General features: G+C 50.8%; 1 protein-coding gene across 5 annotated transcripts in view; it reads right to left on the bottom strand.

Moving 5' to 3' along the window:
• LOC122542348 (NACHT, LRR and PYD domains-containing protein 3-like) overlaps nt 1-18,677 on the bottom strand; it is a 152,095-nt gene that overhangs the window by 109,000 nt on the left and 24,418 nt on the right. For all 5 annotated transcript variants that reach the window (XR_006309782.2, XM_043680034.2, XM_043680031.2 and 2 more), the window contains one exon: nt 17,521-17,676. Coding sequence is in view for 3 of the 5 variants with exons in the window: in XM_043680034.2 (XP_043535969.2) it covers nt 17,521-17,676 (156 nt within the window). In the remaining 2 variants the exon portion in view is untranslated. The remainder of the gene's footprint in view (nt 1-17,520; nt 17,677-18,677) is intronic.

The raw sequence follows: 18,677 nt of genomic DNA, 5'->3' as shown, positions 1-18,677 counted from the left end.
GCAAATTCAACCCAATCTCTGGGTCAGATATGTGGATGACACCTTTGTAATCATTAAAAACACAGAAATAGAAAACATGCCACATCAACGCCACACTCACAGGAATCAGATTCACTAGAGAGGAAGAAAAGGACAACCAACTCCCATTCCTAGATGTGATGGTACAGAGAACACCAAACGGAGAATTCACCACAAAGGTATACAGGAAAGCCACACACACAGACCAAGTCTGGAACTACGAGAGCAACCATCCCAACACACACAAAAGAAGTTGCATCAAGACACTGTTCAAAAGGGCCACTCACTGCAGTACACCAGAACTGCAAAAAGAGGAAAAAGAACACCTCTACAATGTATTCGCCAAAAACAGATACCCCCACAATTTCATCAACAGATGCCTAAGGGAAAGACAACGGAATTAGGACATGCCACAACCCAAAGGACTAGCCATGTTACCATACTTCAAGAACATTTCTGAACTGACAGCCAGACTACTACAACCACAAGGACTCATAACAGCACACAAACCAACAGCCACTCTCAGACAACAACTCTCCAGGACAAAGGACCCGATACCCAGCATGAGCAAAACCAATGTAGAGTACAAAATCCCATGCAAGGACTGCACAAAACACTACATAGGACAAACAGAAAGAGAACTAACGATCCGTATCCATGGACACCAACGAGCCACGAAATGACACGACCAGCTATCCTTAGTAGCCACACACGCAGATGACAGGCAACATGAGTTCGACAAGGACAACACTACTATTATAGGACAATCGTCTAGGAGAAAGCGAGGACTGCAGGTGCTGGAGTATCAGAGCTGAAAAAGTGTTGTTGGAAAAGCGCAGGTCAGGCAGCATCCAAGGAGCAGGAGAATCGACGTTTTGGGCATGAACTCTTCTTCAGGAATGAGGAAAGTGTGCCAAGCAGGCTAAGATAAAAGGTAGGGAGGAGGGACTTGGGGGAGGGGTGTTGGAAATGCGATAGGTGGAAGGAGGTTAAGGTGAGGGTAATAAGGTGAGGGTGATAGGCCAGAGTGGAGGTGGGCGCGGAGAGGTCAGGAAGAAGATTGCAGGTTAGGAAGGTGGTGCTGAGTTTGAGGGATTTGACTGAGACAAGGTGGGGGGAGGGGAAATGAGGAAACTGGAGAAATCTGAGTTCATCCCTTGTGGTTGGAGGGTCCCTAGGCGGAAGATGAGGCACTCTTCCTCCAGCCGTCGTGTTGCTATGGTCTGGCGATGGAGGAGTCCAAAGACCTGCATATCCTTGGTGGAATGGGAGGGGGAGTTAAAGTTTTGAGCCACGGGGTGGTTGGGTTGGTTGGTCCGGGTGTCCCAGAGGTATTCTCTGAAATGTTCCGCAAGTAGGCGGCCTGTCTCCCCAATATAGAGGAGGCCACATCGGGTGCAGCGGATGCAGTAAATGATGTGTGTGGAGATGCAGGTGAATTTGTGGCGGATATGGAAGCATCCCTTGGGGCCTTGGAGGGAAGTAAGGGGGGAGGTGTGGGCGCAAATTTTGCATTTCTTGCAGTTGCAGGGGAAGGTGCCGGGAGTGGAGGTTGGGTTGGTGGGGGATGTGGACCTGACAAGGGAGTCACGGAGGGAGTGGTCTTTTCGGAACACTGATAGGGGAGGAGAGGGGAGGGAAATATATCCCTGGTGGTGGGGTCCGTTTGGAGGTGGCGGAAATGATGACGGATGTGGCCTCCTCTATACTGGGGAGACAGGCCGCCTACTGGCGGAACGTTTCAGAGAACACCTCTGGGACACCCGGATCAACCAACCCAACCATCCGTGGCTCAACACTTCAACTCCCCCTCCCACTCCACCAAGGACATGCAGGTCCTTGGACACCTCCATCGCTAGACCATAGCAACACGACAGCTGGAGGAAGAGCACCTCATCTTCCGCCTAGGAACCCTCCGCCTAGGAACCCTCCAACCACAAGGGATGAACTCAGATTTCTCCAGTTTCCTCATTTCCCCTCCCCCCACCTCATCTCAGTCCCAACCCTCGAACTCAGCACCCACCTTCCGAACCTGCAATCTTCTTCCTGACCTCTCCGCCCCCACCCCTACTCCGGCCTATCACCCTCACCTTAACCTCCTTCCACCTATCGCATTTCCAACGCCTCTCCCCCAAGTCCCTCCTCCCAACTTTTATCTTAGCCTGCTTGGCACACTTTCCTCATTCCTGAAGAAGGGTTCATGCCCGAAACATCGATTCTCCTGCTCCTTGGATGCTGCCTGACCTGTTGCACTTTTCCAGCAACACTTTTTCAGCTATTATAGGACAAGCCAAACAGAGAACAGCCAGGGAATTCCTAGAGGCATGGCACTCATCCACAGATTCTATCAACAAACACATCAACCTGGACCCAATATACAGACCACTGCAGCGGACAGCTGGAACTGACAACCGGAAGCGGCAGAGGTGAACCACTACAAATGCCGGAGGAAAGATCACAGAAGCGCTTCACAGGAGGCTCCCAAGCACTGAGGATGTCACCTAGACAGGGGACGAAACGTCTGCAACACAAATTCCCAGCTCGGCGAACAGAACCACAACAACGAGCACCCGAGCTACAAATCTTCTCACAAACTTTGAGCTCCAGCAGAGTTGCTAATGGGAAAAAGACTCAACGGCAGATAAATCTGATATTCCTGGCCCTGCGGGGAGCTAATGAAATGGGATTAGGAACACCAATGCAGTAATTAAGACTCCACTAGGCAACAGAGAGTTTACTTCAGGGGGCAAAGTTTGGTGTCGGAACCATGGAAATGGCCCTGCATAAGTGGGTGATAGGCATGCTCAGTACGAGCTCAGGTCTGGGGATATACAAAGTTCAAGTATGTGTGAAAGTCTTGAACAAGCACTTGGACCATATGAAAGCTGCAAACTTGCAAACCGTGAGGAAGCAAAACTTGCCCTGCTCCTCAATAATCTTTCTGACCCTTCTGGAACCCGTGGGTTCTCCCTTTTCATCAAGCATTGAAGATATCTCAGAATCTGGAATTGACATGGTGCATGTCACTGCCTTGATACCTTTGCCTCCTGAAGTGGAGAATGAATTTCTTCTGAGTTGCTCCGAGCACAAGAGGCGAGCGACTATGCGTTAAACGCTGCTTGTATCAGATGTAGAGCAGGAAGAACCTGACACATTGCTAAAAGGAGCTACAAAAAATAGGCCATGTCCTTGGACTCAGAGGGGAGGCCTGTTGTGATTGTAAAGAGGTCAAAGAGATAGATTTTATAGTCATAAAGTCATACAGCACAGAAACAGATCCTTCAGTCCAACCAATCCTTGCCGAGTATAATTCCAAACAAAACACCCCAAAATATGTGGTGACTCACATCCATATTAGTCCCCTGATTGGGGCTGTTAATCTGGTCCAGTCAGGGAGCCCTGACTGACGGATTCAGACAGGAGCAGCAGGAGATCTGTGCACTCTGAGGTGTGTGCACGCACACACATCTCCTTGAAGGTGTCTGAGAGGAAGGGGACTGTCTTTGGACCAGCTGCTCTACATTCGAGGAGGAAGAGGAAGATGAAGAAAAAGAAAGAGGAGGAAGAGGAAGAGGAGGAAAAAGAGGAGGAAGAGGAGGAAAAAGAGGAGGAAAAAGAAAGAGGAGGAGGAAAAGGAGGAGGAAAAAGAAAGAGGAGGAAAAAGAGGAGGAAAAAGAAAGAGGAGGAAAAAGAGGAGGAAAAAGAAAGAGGAGGAAAAAGAAAGAGGAGGAAAAAGAGGAGGAAAAAGAAAGAGGAGGAAAAAGAGGAAGAAAAAGAAAGAGGAGGAAAAAGAGGAAGAAAAAGAAAGAGGAGGAAAAAGAGGAAGAAAAAGAAAGAGGAGGAAAAAGAGGAAGAAAAAGAAAGAGGAGGAGGAAAAAGAAAGAGGAAGAGGATGGCAGAAGGAGGTGAGAGCTTTCAGTCCTGGGCCTGCTTTTGGAGCTTTAGCCAGGGCCTCACCCAGGTCAAGGGAGTGTTGCTGCTGACCTGGGACCCCACCCGGACCTGCCTCACTGCTGCTGCCTGGGACTAGCCTTGGGCCCCTCCCAGGACCTCCACCACTGCTGCTGTTAGAGGGCCATCCTCCACTGCTGCTGCTGCCTAAGACTAAATTTTGGGGCTGCCTGGGACTTGCCCTGGGGACCCCCCCCAACAGGCCTGCCCCATCGCTACGACCAGGGGCCTACCTGGGACTCACTCTGGTGCTGCCTGGGACTTGACTGAGGCCTGTCTCCACCTCTGCTATTGCCTGAGGCCTGCCTCCATCACCGCTGCCTGGGAGTTGATTTGGTGCTGCCTGGGACTTGCCCGAGGCCCCTCCCCACAACCTCCACCACTGCTGCGACAAGAGGCCTACCTGGGACTTGTTTTGGGACCCTCCCAAGACCTCCACTGCTGCGACTTGAGGCCTGCCTCCACCTGCTGCTGCTGCCACTGCCTGAGGCCTCACCTGGACTGAACAACACAGCTGGTTCTTTGGCCTACTAACATTCAGCAGCACCGCATGGCGAGAACCAAAATTGCAGGACCCAGCCGCACCTACGCCGGGGTGGCCGCTGCTCCAACCCTGGCTACACCCCCGACCCCCTTCAGGCACCTGACTAAATGCCTGGGGGTAAAGGCCTATCCCCACTCCAACATGACCATCAAGGCCTGCAGCAAGGCCATGGCTAGTGTGGTCGGCCCACTGGCCATCATCGCTGCGGCCAGATTGTACGGGAAGGCAGTCTTTTTCCTAAAGACCGAGCAGGCGGTCCACCTACCGTGGAGAGGGGGATCACTGTGGGCGGGACACATTTGCCTGTCGACCCTTTGGAAGTTACGGCCCACCAACGTCCCACCCTTCATTGCCAGTGAGCTCCTTCTTCCCCACCTCAACACCTTGGGGGAGATCTAGTCGGGTGTCCAACCACTCCTGCTCGGTCTCAAGGACCCTGCCCTCCGGCATATTTACTCCTTCCGACACCAGGTGTTCATTTGCCTGGCCTGGGAGGAGGTCACAGAGGGCTCTTTTACCCTTCTCCACGAAGGCGCGGCCTACCGTGCGGTGCCACTTGTGCCGCGAGATGGGGCACATTAGAAAATACTCCTCCCCCCAGAAGGCTGCCCAGCCCACACCAATGGATGAGGGTGGCGCCGCCACACCCACTCCCCTTCCCCTGAAGTCAACACCACAAGCCCTGGCAGCGGGGCTAGGCCAGAGGCTTCCAATGCCTCAGCCTCTGGCAGGGAGGGGGGTGAGCATCCGGCCAGCCGGAAGGAGTTCAGGAAGACACAACGCGCCAGGCCCGCCCACGGGGAGACCACCCTATCACCTTCCCCTACAACTAGCCCACGACCTGCCCCACCCCGGCACGACAATGCCCCGGCGCGGGAACGCTGACCCCCAGACCCCCAAACCCATACCTGATCCTGGCCCTGCTGCACGCACAGACCCCACACCCCGTTACAGACACTCCTGGGGCTTCAACGCCTGCTCCTGGCGATAGAACACCTGGCCCAGGGGTCCCTGAGCCTAAGCCCCACTCCACTCAGCCACACCCTGGTACTAACCTGCAGGGAACCACCGTTGCCTCACCTCCTGCAACAGCTGCCTCTCTGGGCCCCGGAGAGGGAACTGGGCCCCTGCCCCGCCCACCATCACCTGATAAACCAGGGGTGAGGCAGGAAGTGACATGGCAGATCCTCTCCACCCTGGCCACGCCCCAGCTCATCGTATTCCGGGAAAGGCTGGTGGGGTGGGGGGGCAGGACCTCGGGCCCCATGACCACCAAGGTGGGCGGGGAGGGGAATGCCCATAAATCCCCCCCGTCTCTCTGGGGAAGAGGTACTGGCCCTTGGAGAGGAGAGACACTCCAGCAGTGTGCTGGTGGCGCTGCCCCTCTCCACGGGATGAGTCTACGGTGTCTCTTGCCTGTCCTGCACCATGGCCTGGCTGACCCGACCACCCAGGGGCTACAGCAGACCTTCTGCTGCCATACCTCCTCTGGCCCCTGGGGAGAACTTTAACAACCACACGGGCTGTGGTGTGGGTGACAATGGTGAACCCTCTGCTGGGCCATCGAGCAGTGGAGGGGAGGAAGGTGCTATCCTCACTCCTCCCTCCCAGACTGTTTTTCCGGGGGCCCTGGCACTGGAGGAGGACCTTTTCCCCAAGGAGCTGGGCGTCCTGGTGTCGGGAGAGGAGCGGGGCCCCGAGCCTCTGCCGCCTGACGACCCGAACCCGGGGCATTCTGGGAAGTGGTGTGCCGAGGAAGGTACTACCGGTGATCCTGGGGGTGGGGTTGCTGGGGGTCTGAGGCCAGTTGGCGGTGCCGGACCAGCCCCCACTCTCTTGGTGGGGGAGGGGTGGGGGAGGGGTCGGTGACTGAGGGTGACTTCCCGGAGGAGGGTTCGGGATTGGTGGTGGATACTGGGGATGATGCGGAGTCTATCTCCATCAATATCTTTGAGTCCCAGGTGCCCCCCACCGATCTCCCCCTCATTTCCCCCCCCCCGCCAAGGAACTCCGGGGGTTTGTCGAGGAAACTCTGAGTCGCCGGGATAGGGCCCAACTGGTGCTTGACCGCTGGAGCTCCTTTGAGAGAGTCTACTGGTTGGCCCACGCTGCTCGTGAGGTGCCTGGGCTCGACGTGAACGAGCGAAAGCGAGTCAGGAACTTCCTGGGGGCACTCCTGGTGAGGGTGAGAGACCTCTGTGCCCCTCCCTCGTCCTCCCAGTAAATGTATATAGTTTTTAACTGTACTGGTGGTGGTTGCACAACGCTTCCGACATGAAGACAACTATAGCCAGCCTCAACATCAACGGCAGCAGGGAGTCACAGCACAGATTCCAGACCCCTTCAGTCCTTCGGGACAGGAGATATACAGTGTGCTTCCTGCAAGAAACCCACACTACCCCGGGAGACGAAGCCTCCTGGCTCCTGGAGTGGCGGCGGGGCGAGGGGGGTCTACATGAGTCACCTCACCCGCAGATCTGGCGGGGTGGCTATCTTATTGGCCCCACATTTTCAGCCGGAGATCTTCGGGGTCAGGGAGCCTGTGCCAGGCCATTTGCTTCACCTGACGGTTCGGCTGGGGGGCGCGGTGCTTCACTTGGTGGTGCCCACACGGATTGGGCGTCGGGGAGGAGGTTGGGGGACTTGGTCAAGTCCTTCGACCTGGTGGACGTCTGGCGGAATCGCCATCCTGACTCCATCGCCTTCACCTTTGTGAGGCCTGGGGTCGGAGCGTCCAGAATCGACCGCCTGTACATTCCACAGACGTACGCCTCCTGTTTTCCGACAGCCTCCACGCGGCAGGTGTCATGCACAGACCATCACCTGGTGTGGGTGGAACTCCTTCCATTCAGCATCAGGCTCGGCTCTGCGTACTGGCACTTGAACAACCTGCTGCTGGAGGACAAACGGTTCCGGGACTCGTTTTGTCGTTTCTGGGCCGGCTGGAGAAGGAAGCGGGGAAGCTTCCCCTCCCTGAGGCTGTGGTGGGATGTGGGCAAGGCTCACGTCCGTGTTTTCTGTCAGGAGTAAACGAGGGGGTCGACAAAGAGGTGGAAATTTAGGATCGGGGAGTTGGAGAGGGAGATGCTCGACCTGGAGTCTCGCGTCGGTCAGCCCGACGCAGACCCGGCCCTGCGCGGGGCGTACGAAGAGAAGAAGGCCGCGCTCTGGTACCTGCAGCTCGTCAGGGCATACGTGAGGTCGCGGATCCAGCTCTTCCAGGACCTGGACCCGGCTCCCCCTTCTACTTGCTGGTAAAAAGGCGTGGCACCCGTCAGCAGCACCTTGTGCTACTGGCCGACAACGGGTCCCTCGTTTCACGGTATCAGGGCCCACGTCCGAAGCTATTATACGGCTCTGTTCTCTCTGGATCCGCCCAGCAAGGATGCTCGCAGAGTTTTGTGGGAGGACCTGCCGCAGCTCGGCCCAGAGGACGCCGGAAGACTCGACGCTCTCGTCACCTTAGAGGAGCTGACCGGTGCCCTCGACCAGTTCTCGAGGGGCAAGTTCCCGGGGCTGGATGGGCTGACTGTAGAGTTCTTCAGGGCATCCTGGGGAGCAACTACGCACAGGTCCTGGGGAAAGTGTCTAAATGACAGAGAGCTGCCCCTTTCTTGGTGCAGGGCAGTCATCGTCCTGCTGCCAAAGAAGAGGGACCTTTGTTCTTTGAAGAACTGGCGTCCGGTCTCCCTCCTCGGCACGGACTACAAAATCTTCACCAGGGTGTTTCTTCTCGTCTGGCTTCCGTTCTGGCCCACATGATTCACCCGGACCAGTCCTACACGGTTCCGGGCCGGAGGATACACGACAACGTCCACCTGGTCCGGGACCTGATCCATTTCTGTCGACGGGCTGGTCTGCCGATCGCCTTCCTGTCTCTCGACCAGGAGAAGGCGTTCAACAGGATCGATCACGAGTACCTGCTCGGGACTCAGCGGGGATTCGGGTTCGGGACGCAGTTTGTCACCCGGATCTGACTTTTGTACGCCACCGCAGAGTGTCTGGTTAAAGTTAACGGGTCCCTGACGGCGCCCCTTCGCTTCGGGAGAGGAGTGCGTCAAGGCTGCCCCCTGTCCGGCCAGCTGTATTCCCTGTGCGTGGAGCCTTTCCTGCATCTCTTGCGGAGGAGGTTGTCGGGGCTGGTTCTGCGCGGCACGGGCACGGGGGTGGTCCTCTCAGCCTACGCCGACGACGTGCTCCTCACTTTCACCGACCCGGCTGACCTGGGGAGGATACGCGAGTGCCAGGCAGTGTGCTCAGCAGTGTCTTCCGCCAGGATCGACTGGGACAAATGTTCCGGACTACTGGTCGGTCCGTGGCGGGTGGACTCTTTGCCAGAGGAGTTACGGGGGTTCAGCTGGAGTACCACCCATCTCCTCTACCTGGGGATCTACCTCAGCCTGGCTGAGGAATCCTGGCCGGCCAACTGGCAGAAGCTGGAGGCCAAAGTCTCTGCTCGCCTAGGCCGCTGGACAGGACTACTCCGAGTGCTATCTTACAGGAGTCGAGTGCTGGTCATAAACCAGCTGGTGGCCGCCATGCTGTAGTACCGGCTGGTCACTTTGGTCCCTCCTCTGGCTTTGTCGCTGACATCCAGAGAATGTTGGTTGACTTCTTCTTTTGGGACAAAAAGATGCACTGGGTCGCTGCGCAGGTTCGGAGTCTCCCTATTGAGGAGGGGAGTCAGTCGCTGGTGTGCGTCCGCACCCAGGTCGCAACGTTCCGCCTTCAGACCTTGCAGCGATATCTTTACATCGAGCCTCCTCCTAGGTGGTGCGCCCTGGCGACGTATTTTTTCTGCCAGGTGCGTAACCTCAACTACGACACGCAGCTCCTGTTCGTCGACCGTGACGGTTTGGAGGTCGCCCTCAAGACGCTGCCTGTCTTTTACCAGGACCTGATCACTGTTTGGAACATGGTTGAATCGCGTTGCGCCTACCCTCCGGCTGGAGTAGCGGCTGTCGTCAGGAAGCCGTTGCTCAGGAATCCACACCTCCGTACTCGCAGGTTCGAGTGGCTGTCGGAGGGGAGGGCCGTGGCGGCGAGGGTGACCAGGGTCGGGGACGTGCTGGGTGCCGGGGGCCTGGGGCCTGGGCTGGACGCTGCCGCAGGACATAGCGAGCAGGGCAGCAGTAGACGTCCGGTACGTGGCCACTGCCATCTGACGCCTTAAAACGGCGGTGCTCAGACCTGACCATAGTGCACCAATTGGAGGACGCTCAGGTGTGCGGTGGGATCCCGTCTGTCCGGTCCGTGCACGCAGCGGTTCCCTGCAATCGCAGATTGCAGTGGTTCACGGACTCCCAGCCCAACTGCTTATTCTGTGGACCATGTGTATATTGGGTGTGGGTGTTTGCACTCCCTTTTTGATTTTCTTAAAAACCTCCTCCTCTGCTTTTGGTTGCACTTCAGTCCCACGCTCCTGATCTTTGGGCACCCGGTACGCAGGAGGGAGAGCAGGTCTGAAGACCTCCTCGTGGGTCTGCTCCTGGGCCTGGCCCAACTGGCCATCAACAGGTCCAGGCAGCGGGCCGTGGAGGGGGTCGTTAGGGCCGACTGCCTGCCCCTCTTCCGCGGTTACCTTGGGGCCCGGGTGTCCTTGGAGAAGGAGCACGCGGTGTCCACCAACACCCTGGAGTTGTTCAGGGAGAGGTGGGCACCGCAGGGAGTGGAGTGCATTATTTTCCCCCTTCAATTCTCTTTTGATTTAGTCCCTGCCCTCCCTCTTCACTGTTTGATCACACAGCATTGCCCTTTGATGTGAAGGGCACTGCTTGTCACTGGCCACTCGGGTGTTTCCTTTCTTCCTGGTGGTGGAAATTGAATAAAGATTCGTACACCGTGTGTCCCTCACTGTGTCTCACACCTGTGCACACATACAACATGGGTGCTGGGGAAAACATAAGCACCGCTGCAGTTAGGCGGTAATGTGGGGGTTTAAAGGAAAAAAAAGTAAACTGGGTATGTACTCTCATTATGCTGAGAGTGGACCCTAGGCATGTGAAGGAGTCAACCTGACAGAATCCAACCATTCTGAAGCCTGGGCTCTACAAAAACTAGTCCTACTAGTGGAAAGGGAAGTTAAGGACCAGCACAAGGCAAAGCAAACAGTCTGCATAAGAACCCTCTAACATAACCCACAGTCTAATTCCAGCCAAGAGGAGCAAGGGAGGGAAGCAGAAATAAATACAGGAGATTAAAGAATAATCCCTTTTCATACAAGTCCCCTTCATACAAGGTAGTTCATCAGGAACACTGCGAAACATCTATTTCCACATTGGTAACAACCCACCTCTCCACTCTACACCCTGCATACGGTTCATTTATTATATCATATCACTTCTTTTGTGTCCTTTTAAAAACCAAAAAGGAGGGCCAGGAATAAGTGACAGTTGGACAATTTGACAATTTTCTAATGCCATGTAAAACATGGTGTCAGACATTCGGTCAAAATATTTATAGAAAACACTCCTGTTCTCTTTATAGGAAGAGCACTGGAGCAGTCACTCCAACGCAGTGATGTGACCCTTCCAGAGTATCTGTTGTGTATTATGTATAAGCATTATAATGAAAGTGTGTAAAAATGTAGCATGGGTACAAGGGAAAACGAGGTGATACCTGTACTACTACCCACCAGACTTCGCAGTATATGTGTAGATGGGACTCTCTGGGCCCATCCAGCAAAGTTGGTGGTATTCGGGTGGAAAAATCAGCTCATGGTGTACAGGAAATCCTATGAGAGTTCTGCATTATGTTATATAAGCATGGGGACCATGGAGGATTGGTGAGAATGGGTGCATAGTTGTGAGATGCCAAGCAGACAGCCTGGACAAAGGGTCAGAGTTAGGACAGCGATGCCCAAGGAAACCCCACCAAGCAGAATTCCACAGACACACACAGTCATCTTTCATAACTTTTACCACAAACAAATGCCAACCATAATAGATGTATCAGGGATACCGTGACTGGAGTGGTGTACTTCCCCATTAAAACAGCTGTATTTCCACCTGACCTGTGGAATAATGGGATGAGGGATAACCCAGACCTGCTGGTAATAGACAAAGAGAACTCCTTATTGATCTAGCCACAGCATATGGGCAGGAGTGTCAAACAGGTACTACTCTTGAATTGGCTAATTTGGGCAATGATAAACTTTGGGTTTTGACCCAGCAAGTCGAACGAACCCAACAAGAACTGAATGCAGATGATTAACAAGGGACCATGGGACAACTGGCAGAGAATCAGGCGAGCCACCACTTAGTGACCATACTACAGGGTCACGCCAAAATAATTAACCAGATCAGGGATGATGGTGAGCAGCAAAACCATGCCCAGTGCTGCATCTATGGTAAATGGATGATTGGACAGCTGAGGGAGGAGCTCAGACAGGCTTGCAAGGGAAAGTTCCATCCTGGATTAGTGACAAACAGCTTGAACCATTGCTCCAGGAGGAAACCCACACGGACATCTCTAGCTGTCTGCTGCAGCAGCTCATCAAGGTGTGGTTTATTTACAGGGACAAGGGGCAAGACAAGTCAATCCCTTGTATGCCCACAGCCTGTCATCCATGAATTTGGCTCCTCTCACATCTAGCTGTGGTCCTAATGGCACTCACCTTGATATACCTCACGAGACTGCTGATTAAGATTGCAGGCTGGAAACACAGATATTCTAACAGGTGGGCACAATCGCAATCAATAATTCCTGTACACATACAAGGAGACGATTAAGATAAATTTAACTTCTGGGATTATCACTATTGTCACTTCTATTTCTTCTGATTACTGAATGTTGTCCATGCACCACAATCCTCTTTGGATTATCATGACAGGATTTTCCATTTTGTTTCGTACATGTAATTATATCACTTATCAGACATATGATAATAGGCTTGACCAATGTACTAAGTGGCTTTGACATGAAAACATGTCAGGTTCCCCAACAACAAACAGAACCAACTTTTACAATTAGATTTCAACTTCATTTGCATAAACTTCTTTCCATTCAAAAGGGGGACAGATAAATGGACAACTTGGTCAAACAGCAAGGGATGCTGGGCACATTGGCAAGTAAGTCATTAAACCTAAACACCAGGCACAGTGCAAACACAGCCACAAGTTGTGAATTACATTAGTATAATAAAGCAGATATATCCCCAATAATGTATCCACCAATCAAAGAAGGGCTCAGACAGAAAGGCACCAGGTGATGCAACACAAAGCAAAAAACAGGAACTAACCATCCCAGTGGTTCACAATGTTTCAAATTATCAAGCGAGTCTCCCTGATTGGCCAGGACTATAGAAAGTTCCAGAAATCCACCCAAGGAGGTAAAAACAGGGTACACCTACAAACTGTTCTCTTGCACCTTTTGAAGGCCTTCTGAGGAGATCTGCATGGGAAAGGACAGAGACCATTTGACTGTCTTGAGAGTCAGAGGGGAAGAGAGAAAGCAGCTTCACAGTCCAACAGATGAGAGAGAGAGAGACTGCATTAGTCTACAAGAGGCTCAGGAAGTATTGTAAGCTTAAGAGAGCTGAATAGAATGAGAGATAGTATTGTTTAGCATTAAAGATTATTGTAACTCTTTTCCTCTTAAAATAGAGGCTGTTTAAATTGGTACCAGCTTGTATTTGTAGTGATTTGACTGTTTCAGTATTGAGGACACCTTGGCAAATTCCTTCATAACATTCATAACCGCAGCATTGGTTAAAATTGCTGCCTCACAGTGCCAGGGGCCCGGGTTCAATTCCAGCCTCGGGTGACTGTGAAGTTTGCACATTCTCCCCGTGTCTGCGTGGGTTTCCTCCGGGTGCTCCGGTTTTCTCCCACAATCCAAAGATGTGCACATTAGGTGAATTGGCTGTGCTAAATTGCCCATAGTGTTCAGGGATGTGTGGGTTAGGTGCATTGGTCAGGGGTAAGTGTTGAGTAATAGATTAGGGGAATGGATCTGGGTGGGATACTCTTCGGAGGGTCGGTGTGGACATGTTGGGCCAAATGGCCTGTTTCCACACTGTAGAGATTCTATGATTTTGGCTGAAGTTGGCTAACTTGTTTTAAGTCGGGATTAGACAACATCTCTCTATTGAGGGGAAATGTTTCACTCTATCTACCCTGTCTAAGCCTCTTCGAGCTTTGAACACTTCAGTCAGATCCTCCCTCAGCCCTCTTTGCTCCAGGAAAACAACCCAGCGTATCTAGCCTGTCTTCAGAGCTAAATCATTCCAGCCCATATATCTCCTCACTCCCCTTATCTACCTGTCAAGCTGCCTTCAAGGAGTTATAGACATGCACACCCTTTGATCCTTTGTGCTTCCTAGGGTTTGACAATTAAATGTGTACTCTCTTACCTTGTTCATGCTCCCAAAATGTATCACCTAACACATTTCTGTTCACCCCATCAGACCAGCCCATCTAATATCGTCTCATAGTCTAAGGCTTTCCTCCTCTCTGTTTACCACATCACTAATGTTCCTGTTATTGACAAACTTACTGATCATCCGAACCTCCATTCATGTCTTGATCATTAAAGTGCACTGCAATTTGCAAAGGACTCAGCAGCAAACCCTGTGTTGTTCCACTGGTCACAAAAGCATCTGTTGACCATGTCCCTCTGGTTCTTGCTGCTGAGCCCATTTTGCATCCAGTTTGCTAAATTTCTCCACATCCCTTGGGCTCTTAGCTTTCTAAGCATGCGAGAACCTAACAGAAATCCAAGTAGACTACATCAACTATACTACCTGCATCTATGCATCTAATCACCTCTTTGAAAAATTAAACCAAAGTTGTTAGACATGACCTTGCCTGACAAAGACACACTGTCTTTTCTTGGTTAAACCTTTCCTCTCCAAATGGAGATTAATCCTGTCCTTCTGAATTTTTTCTGATAGTTACCCATCACAGACATTAGACTAAATATAATGTCCTGGTTTAAACCTGAAACCTTTGTTTTACTTATGGTACTACATTAGCTATCGTCCACTACCCTGACTCCCCTCGTCAGGTGGAGAGTATTTGAAAATTTATGTCAGTCTTCTCCTTTGACTTACAAAGCAGACTGGGATACATCTCATTTGGGCCTGGTAATTTACCCACTTTCAAGCCTGCTAAAACCACTCTTTCCTCCCCTCTCTCAATGCTAGTTCATTCAAATATATCATAGTTCCCTCTCCAATTTATTTAACTATTCTTGTCCTTCCACCACTTTGAAGCTTTTCGCACTTTGTTTATTCCAGTTAATATTGGGGCAATTGAAATCCCATACTATTACTACCCTATTGTTTTGCATTTCTCTGATATCTCTCCCTGACCATTTGAGGGTCTATGGTTCAACCCCAGAAAAGAGATTGCTTCATTTTGTTTTTAAGTTCTACCTGTATGGCCGCATTTGAGGCACTTTCTAAGATATCATTCCTGCAGTAACTGATTCCTTGATCATTATTGTGATACCACTACCTTTTGTGCACTCCTCTCATCTTGCTTAAAGATTATATATCCTGAATACTAAGCTGATAATCCTGTCCTTCACTCAACCATATCTCTGTGATAGCAATGATATCACATCCCCATGTATTAACCAACACCCTCAATTCATCTGACTACAGCTCCACCTTCAACTAAACTAATCTCCAAACTCTGAGACCAAGGTCTCTGTACACCCTATACAACTGGATCCTGGACTTCCTGACCCATAGACCGCAGTCAATGACAATTGGGAACAACACCTCCTCCAGGATAGTCCTCAACACCGGTATCCCGCAAGGCTGCGTACTCAGCCCTTTACTATAATTTCGTCCTAACCCCGTCTACATGTTTGCTAACAATACTAACCTTAGTAGGCCAGATCTCAAACAATGACAAGACAGAATGTAGGAAAGAGATAGAGTTCTTGGTAGCACGGTGCCAAAATAACAATCTCTCCCTTAACGTCAGCAAAACAAAAGAGTTGGTCATTGATTTCAGGAAGCAAGGTGAAGGGCACACCCCTTTCTACATCAACGGTGGAGATTCCTAGGAGTGACAATCACCAACAATCTGTCCTGGTTCACCCACATTGATGAGACAGTCAGGAAAACATAACAACGTTCTACTTCCTCGGCATGTCCGTAAAGATTCTTACCAATTTTTAAAGATGCATCATAGAAAGCATTCAACCAGGATGCATCACAGCTTGGCATGGGAACTGCTCTGCCCAGGACTATAAGAAACTAAACAGAGTAGTGAACACAGCCCAGTCCATCGCACAAGCCAACCTTCCAATCATTGACTCCATCGAATGGTAGCCTACTCTTTGTTTAGTTATTTGCTTTCCCTTGATATGAATGTGCAATATCTTGGGTTTTTCATTTATTCAAGCCTTACCACTGTTTTCTCATGCTCGCTCTTTGCTCTCCTAATTGCTTTCTTAAGGTTTCCTCCCTTCCACTTTCTGTAGTCCATTGAGCCTCATTGATTCACTCCCTTTGTACCTGCTATATGCTGCACTTTTCTTTTTTTATCCAGCTCTGAGCATCCCTAGATATCAAGGGTTCTCGGGGCTTGTTGCTCTTACAGTTCATCTTTTAACCAATTTATCATCTCAGCTCTTCAGTTTAAAGCTTATTGTTTTGAAGTAAGTCTTCGAAAAGATTAAGAAGTACTCAGAATCACCGAATCATGCAGTACAAAAGAGGTCATGGAGTCATAAAGTCACAGAGTCATACAGCACAGAAACAGATCATTCAGTCCAACCAGTCCATGCTAAACATAATCACAAACTAAACTAGTCCCACCTGCCTGCTCCTGGCCTATATCCCTCCAAACCCCTTTCCAATTCATGTACTTATCCAAATTATTTCCTAATCAGTCTGTTCAGAGATGTTAGTACACTCCTCTAGAGCAAATGGAACCAGAAGCCAGGCCTCCTGGCTCAGATATAGGGACACTACCACTTCACCGCAGGGGCCTTCTTACATATACAATATGTAATTACTTTAAAGTTTGTGCGAAGATTTGTAGCTCGGGTGCTCGTTGTTGTGGTTCTGTTCGCCGAGCTGGAAGTTTTTGTTGCAAACGTTTCGTCCCCTGGCTAGGCGACATCATCAGTGCTTGGGAGCCTCCTGCGAAGCGCTTCTTTGATGTTTCCTCCGGTGTTTATAGTGGTCTGTCCCTGCCGCTTCCGGTTGTCAGTTTCAGCTGTCCGCTGTAGTGGTTGGTATATTGGGTCCATGTCAATGTGTTTGTTGATGGAGTTTGTGGATGAATGCCATGCCTCTAGGAATTCCCTGGCTGTTCTCTGTCTGGCTTGCCCTATGATAGTAGTGTTGTCCCAGTCGAATTCATGTTGCTTGTTGTCTGCGTGTGTGGCTACAAAGGATAGCTGGTCGTGTCGTTTCGTGGCTAGTTGATGTTCATGTATGCGGATTGTTAGCTGTCTTCCTATTTGTCCTATATAGTGTTTTGTGCAGTCCTTGCATGGTATTTTGTACACTACATTAGTTTTGCTCATGTTGGGTATCGGGTCCTTCGTTCTGGTGAGTTGTTGTCTGAGCGTGGCTGTTGGTTTGTGTGCCGTTATGAGTCCTAGGGGTCGCAGTAGTCTGGCTGTCAGTTCCGAGATGCTCCTGATGTATGGTAGTGTGGCTAGTCCTTTTGGTTGTGGTATGTCCTCGTTCCGTGGTCTTTCTCTTAGGCATCTGTTGATGAAGTTGCGCGGGTATCCGTTTTTGGCGAATACCTTGTAAAGGTGTTCCTCTTCTTCTTTTTGCATCGACCTGGACCCAATATACCAACCACTACAGCGGACAGCTGAAACTGACAACCGGAAGCAGCAGGGACAGACCACTATAAACACCGGAGGAAACATCAAAGAAGCGCTTCGTAGGAGGCTCCCAAGCACTGATGATGTCGCCTAGCCAGGGGACGAAACGTTTGCAACAAAAACTTCCAGCTCGGCGAACAGTAATTACTTTAAGCTGGCCCAGAGAAGATGAACAGTATGTTGGCATGTTAGACAAGGGGACTTACCACTTTGGCTGCTGGCTGTCTGCACTGTAACATTCACAGGGCCTGTGATGTTTTGAAATGTTGGACTCACAGCCGTGCTACCAGTTTGCACTGTTTGCTGAGATCGAATGAGAGTCTGGAGTCCAGAATGTGTAGGGGAGCTGGGATTGTGGCTTTCTGTTTGAAATTAAAAGGAATATTCGAATCAATGTTTGATATGCTCACCAAGAAATCACAAACAAATGTTCTTTCGTGGTACAAGGCAACCTCGATTATCCGAACGACACAGGTGGGGAGTATTTTGTTCAGATAATCAAATGTTCGAATAATGAAATGTTTGAATAATACAGTTTACCCAAGCATCAGGATCTTGAGATCTTGTTCAGATAATCCGAAATTAGGATGATCGACATTCGGATAATCGAGGTTGCCCTGTGTTGGGTTGAGATACAAATATTCACTGGCTAATATATCTTCTGTCCTAACCATTAGCAGGATGTGTGTGTTGCTGGTTGGGCCAGCATTTATTACCCACTCCTAAGTTATCCTTGAGAAGGTAGTGATGAGCTGCCTGCCTGAATCACTGTATTCCATGTGCTGCAAGCTGACACCCTATAACATTAGGGAGAGAGTTCCGGGATTTTAACCCAGAAATGTTTTATTTCCAAGCTAGGATGAGAAATGGCTTGGAGGACTCTTGCAGTGGTGGTGTTCCCATGTGCCCAATAGGAAGTGCACCCTGCAGCATTATCACACTGAAACATTCTGGGAAAAATAATATCAAAAAGTAATTTGGGATAAGAGGAAGCAGCTGATTGAGTGAATAGGTTTGGGTGAGAATTTATACCATGTTTTTATTGCTTAAAGTTTGCAAGTTTTTTTGGGTTATTAATTTGGAAGGGCTATAGTGTGGTGGTTCAGAGAATATGGGCCCTAGAGTAGTTAATGTGCGAAGTTGGGCACAGTTCCAGTGCCTGGGGCCAGAATGTATACAGGAAGTGTCTCCAGCTGCAGCTCCTGGAAGCCTGAATTTTGGAGCTGGAGCAGTAGCTGGGAAATTCTGGAAAATCTATGTGGCTAAAACAATCGTAGATGGCACATACATAGAGGTGATCACTTCAAGGTCTAAGACTGCAGAGGCAAGGAGAGAATGGATGACACCAGGCAGAGAAAGGGGT

The sequence above is a fragment of the Chiloscyllium plagiosum genome, unplaced genomic scaffold, assembly GCF_037043375.1.
Source record: "Chiloscyllium plagiosum isolate Xiang-an unplaced genomic scaffold, Cpla_swu_hap1 HiC_scaffold_33, whole genome shotgun sequence".
NCBI lineage: Eukaryota > Metazoa > Chordata > Chondrichthyes > Orectolobiformes > Hemiscylliidae > Chiloscyllium > Chiloscyllium plagiosum.
Note: the sequence above shows the minus strand (reverse complement) of the source record. Positions and strands in the feature narration are given on the sequence as shown.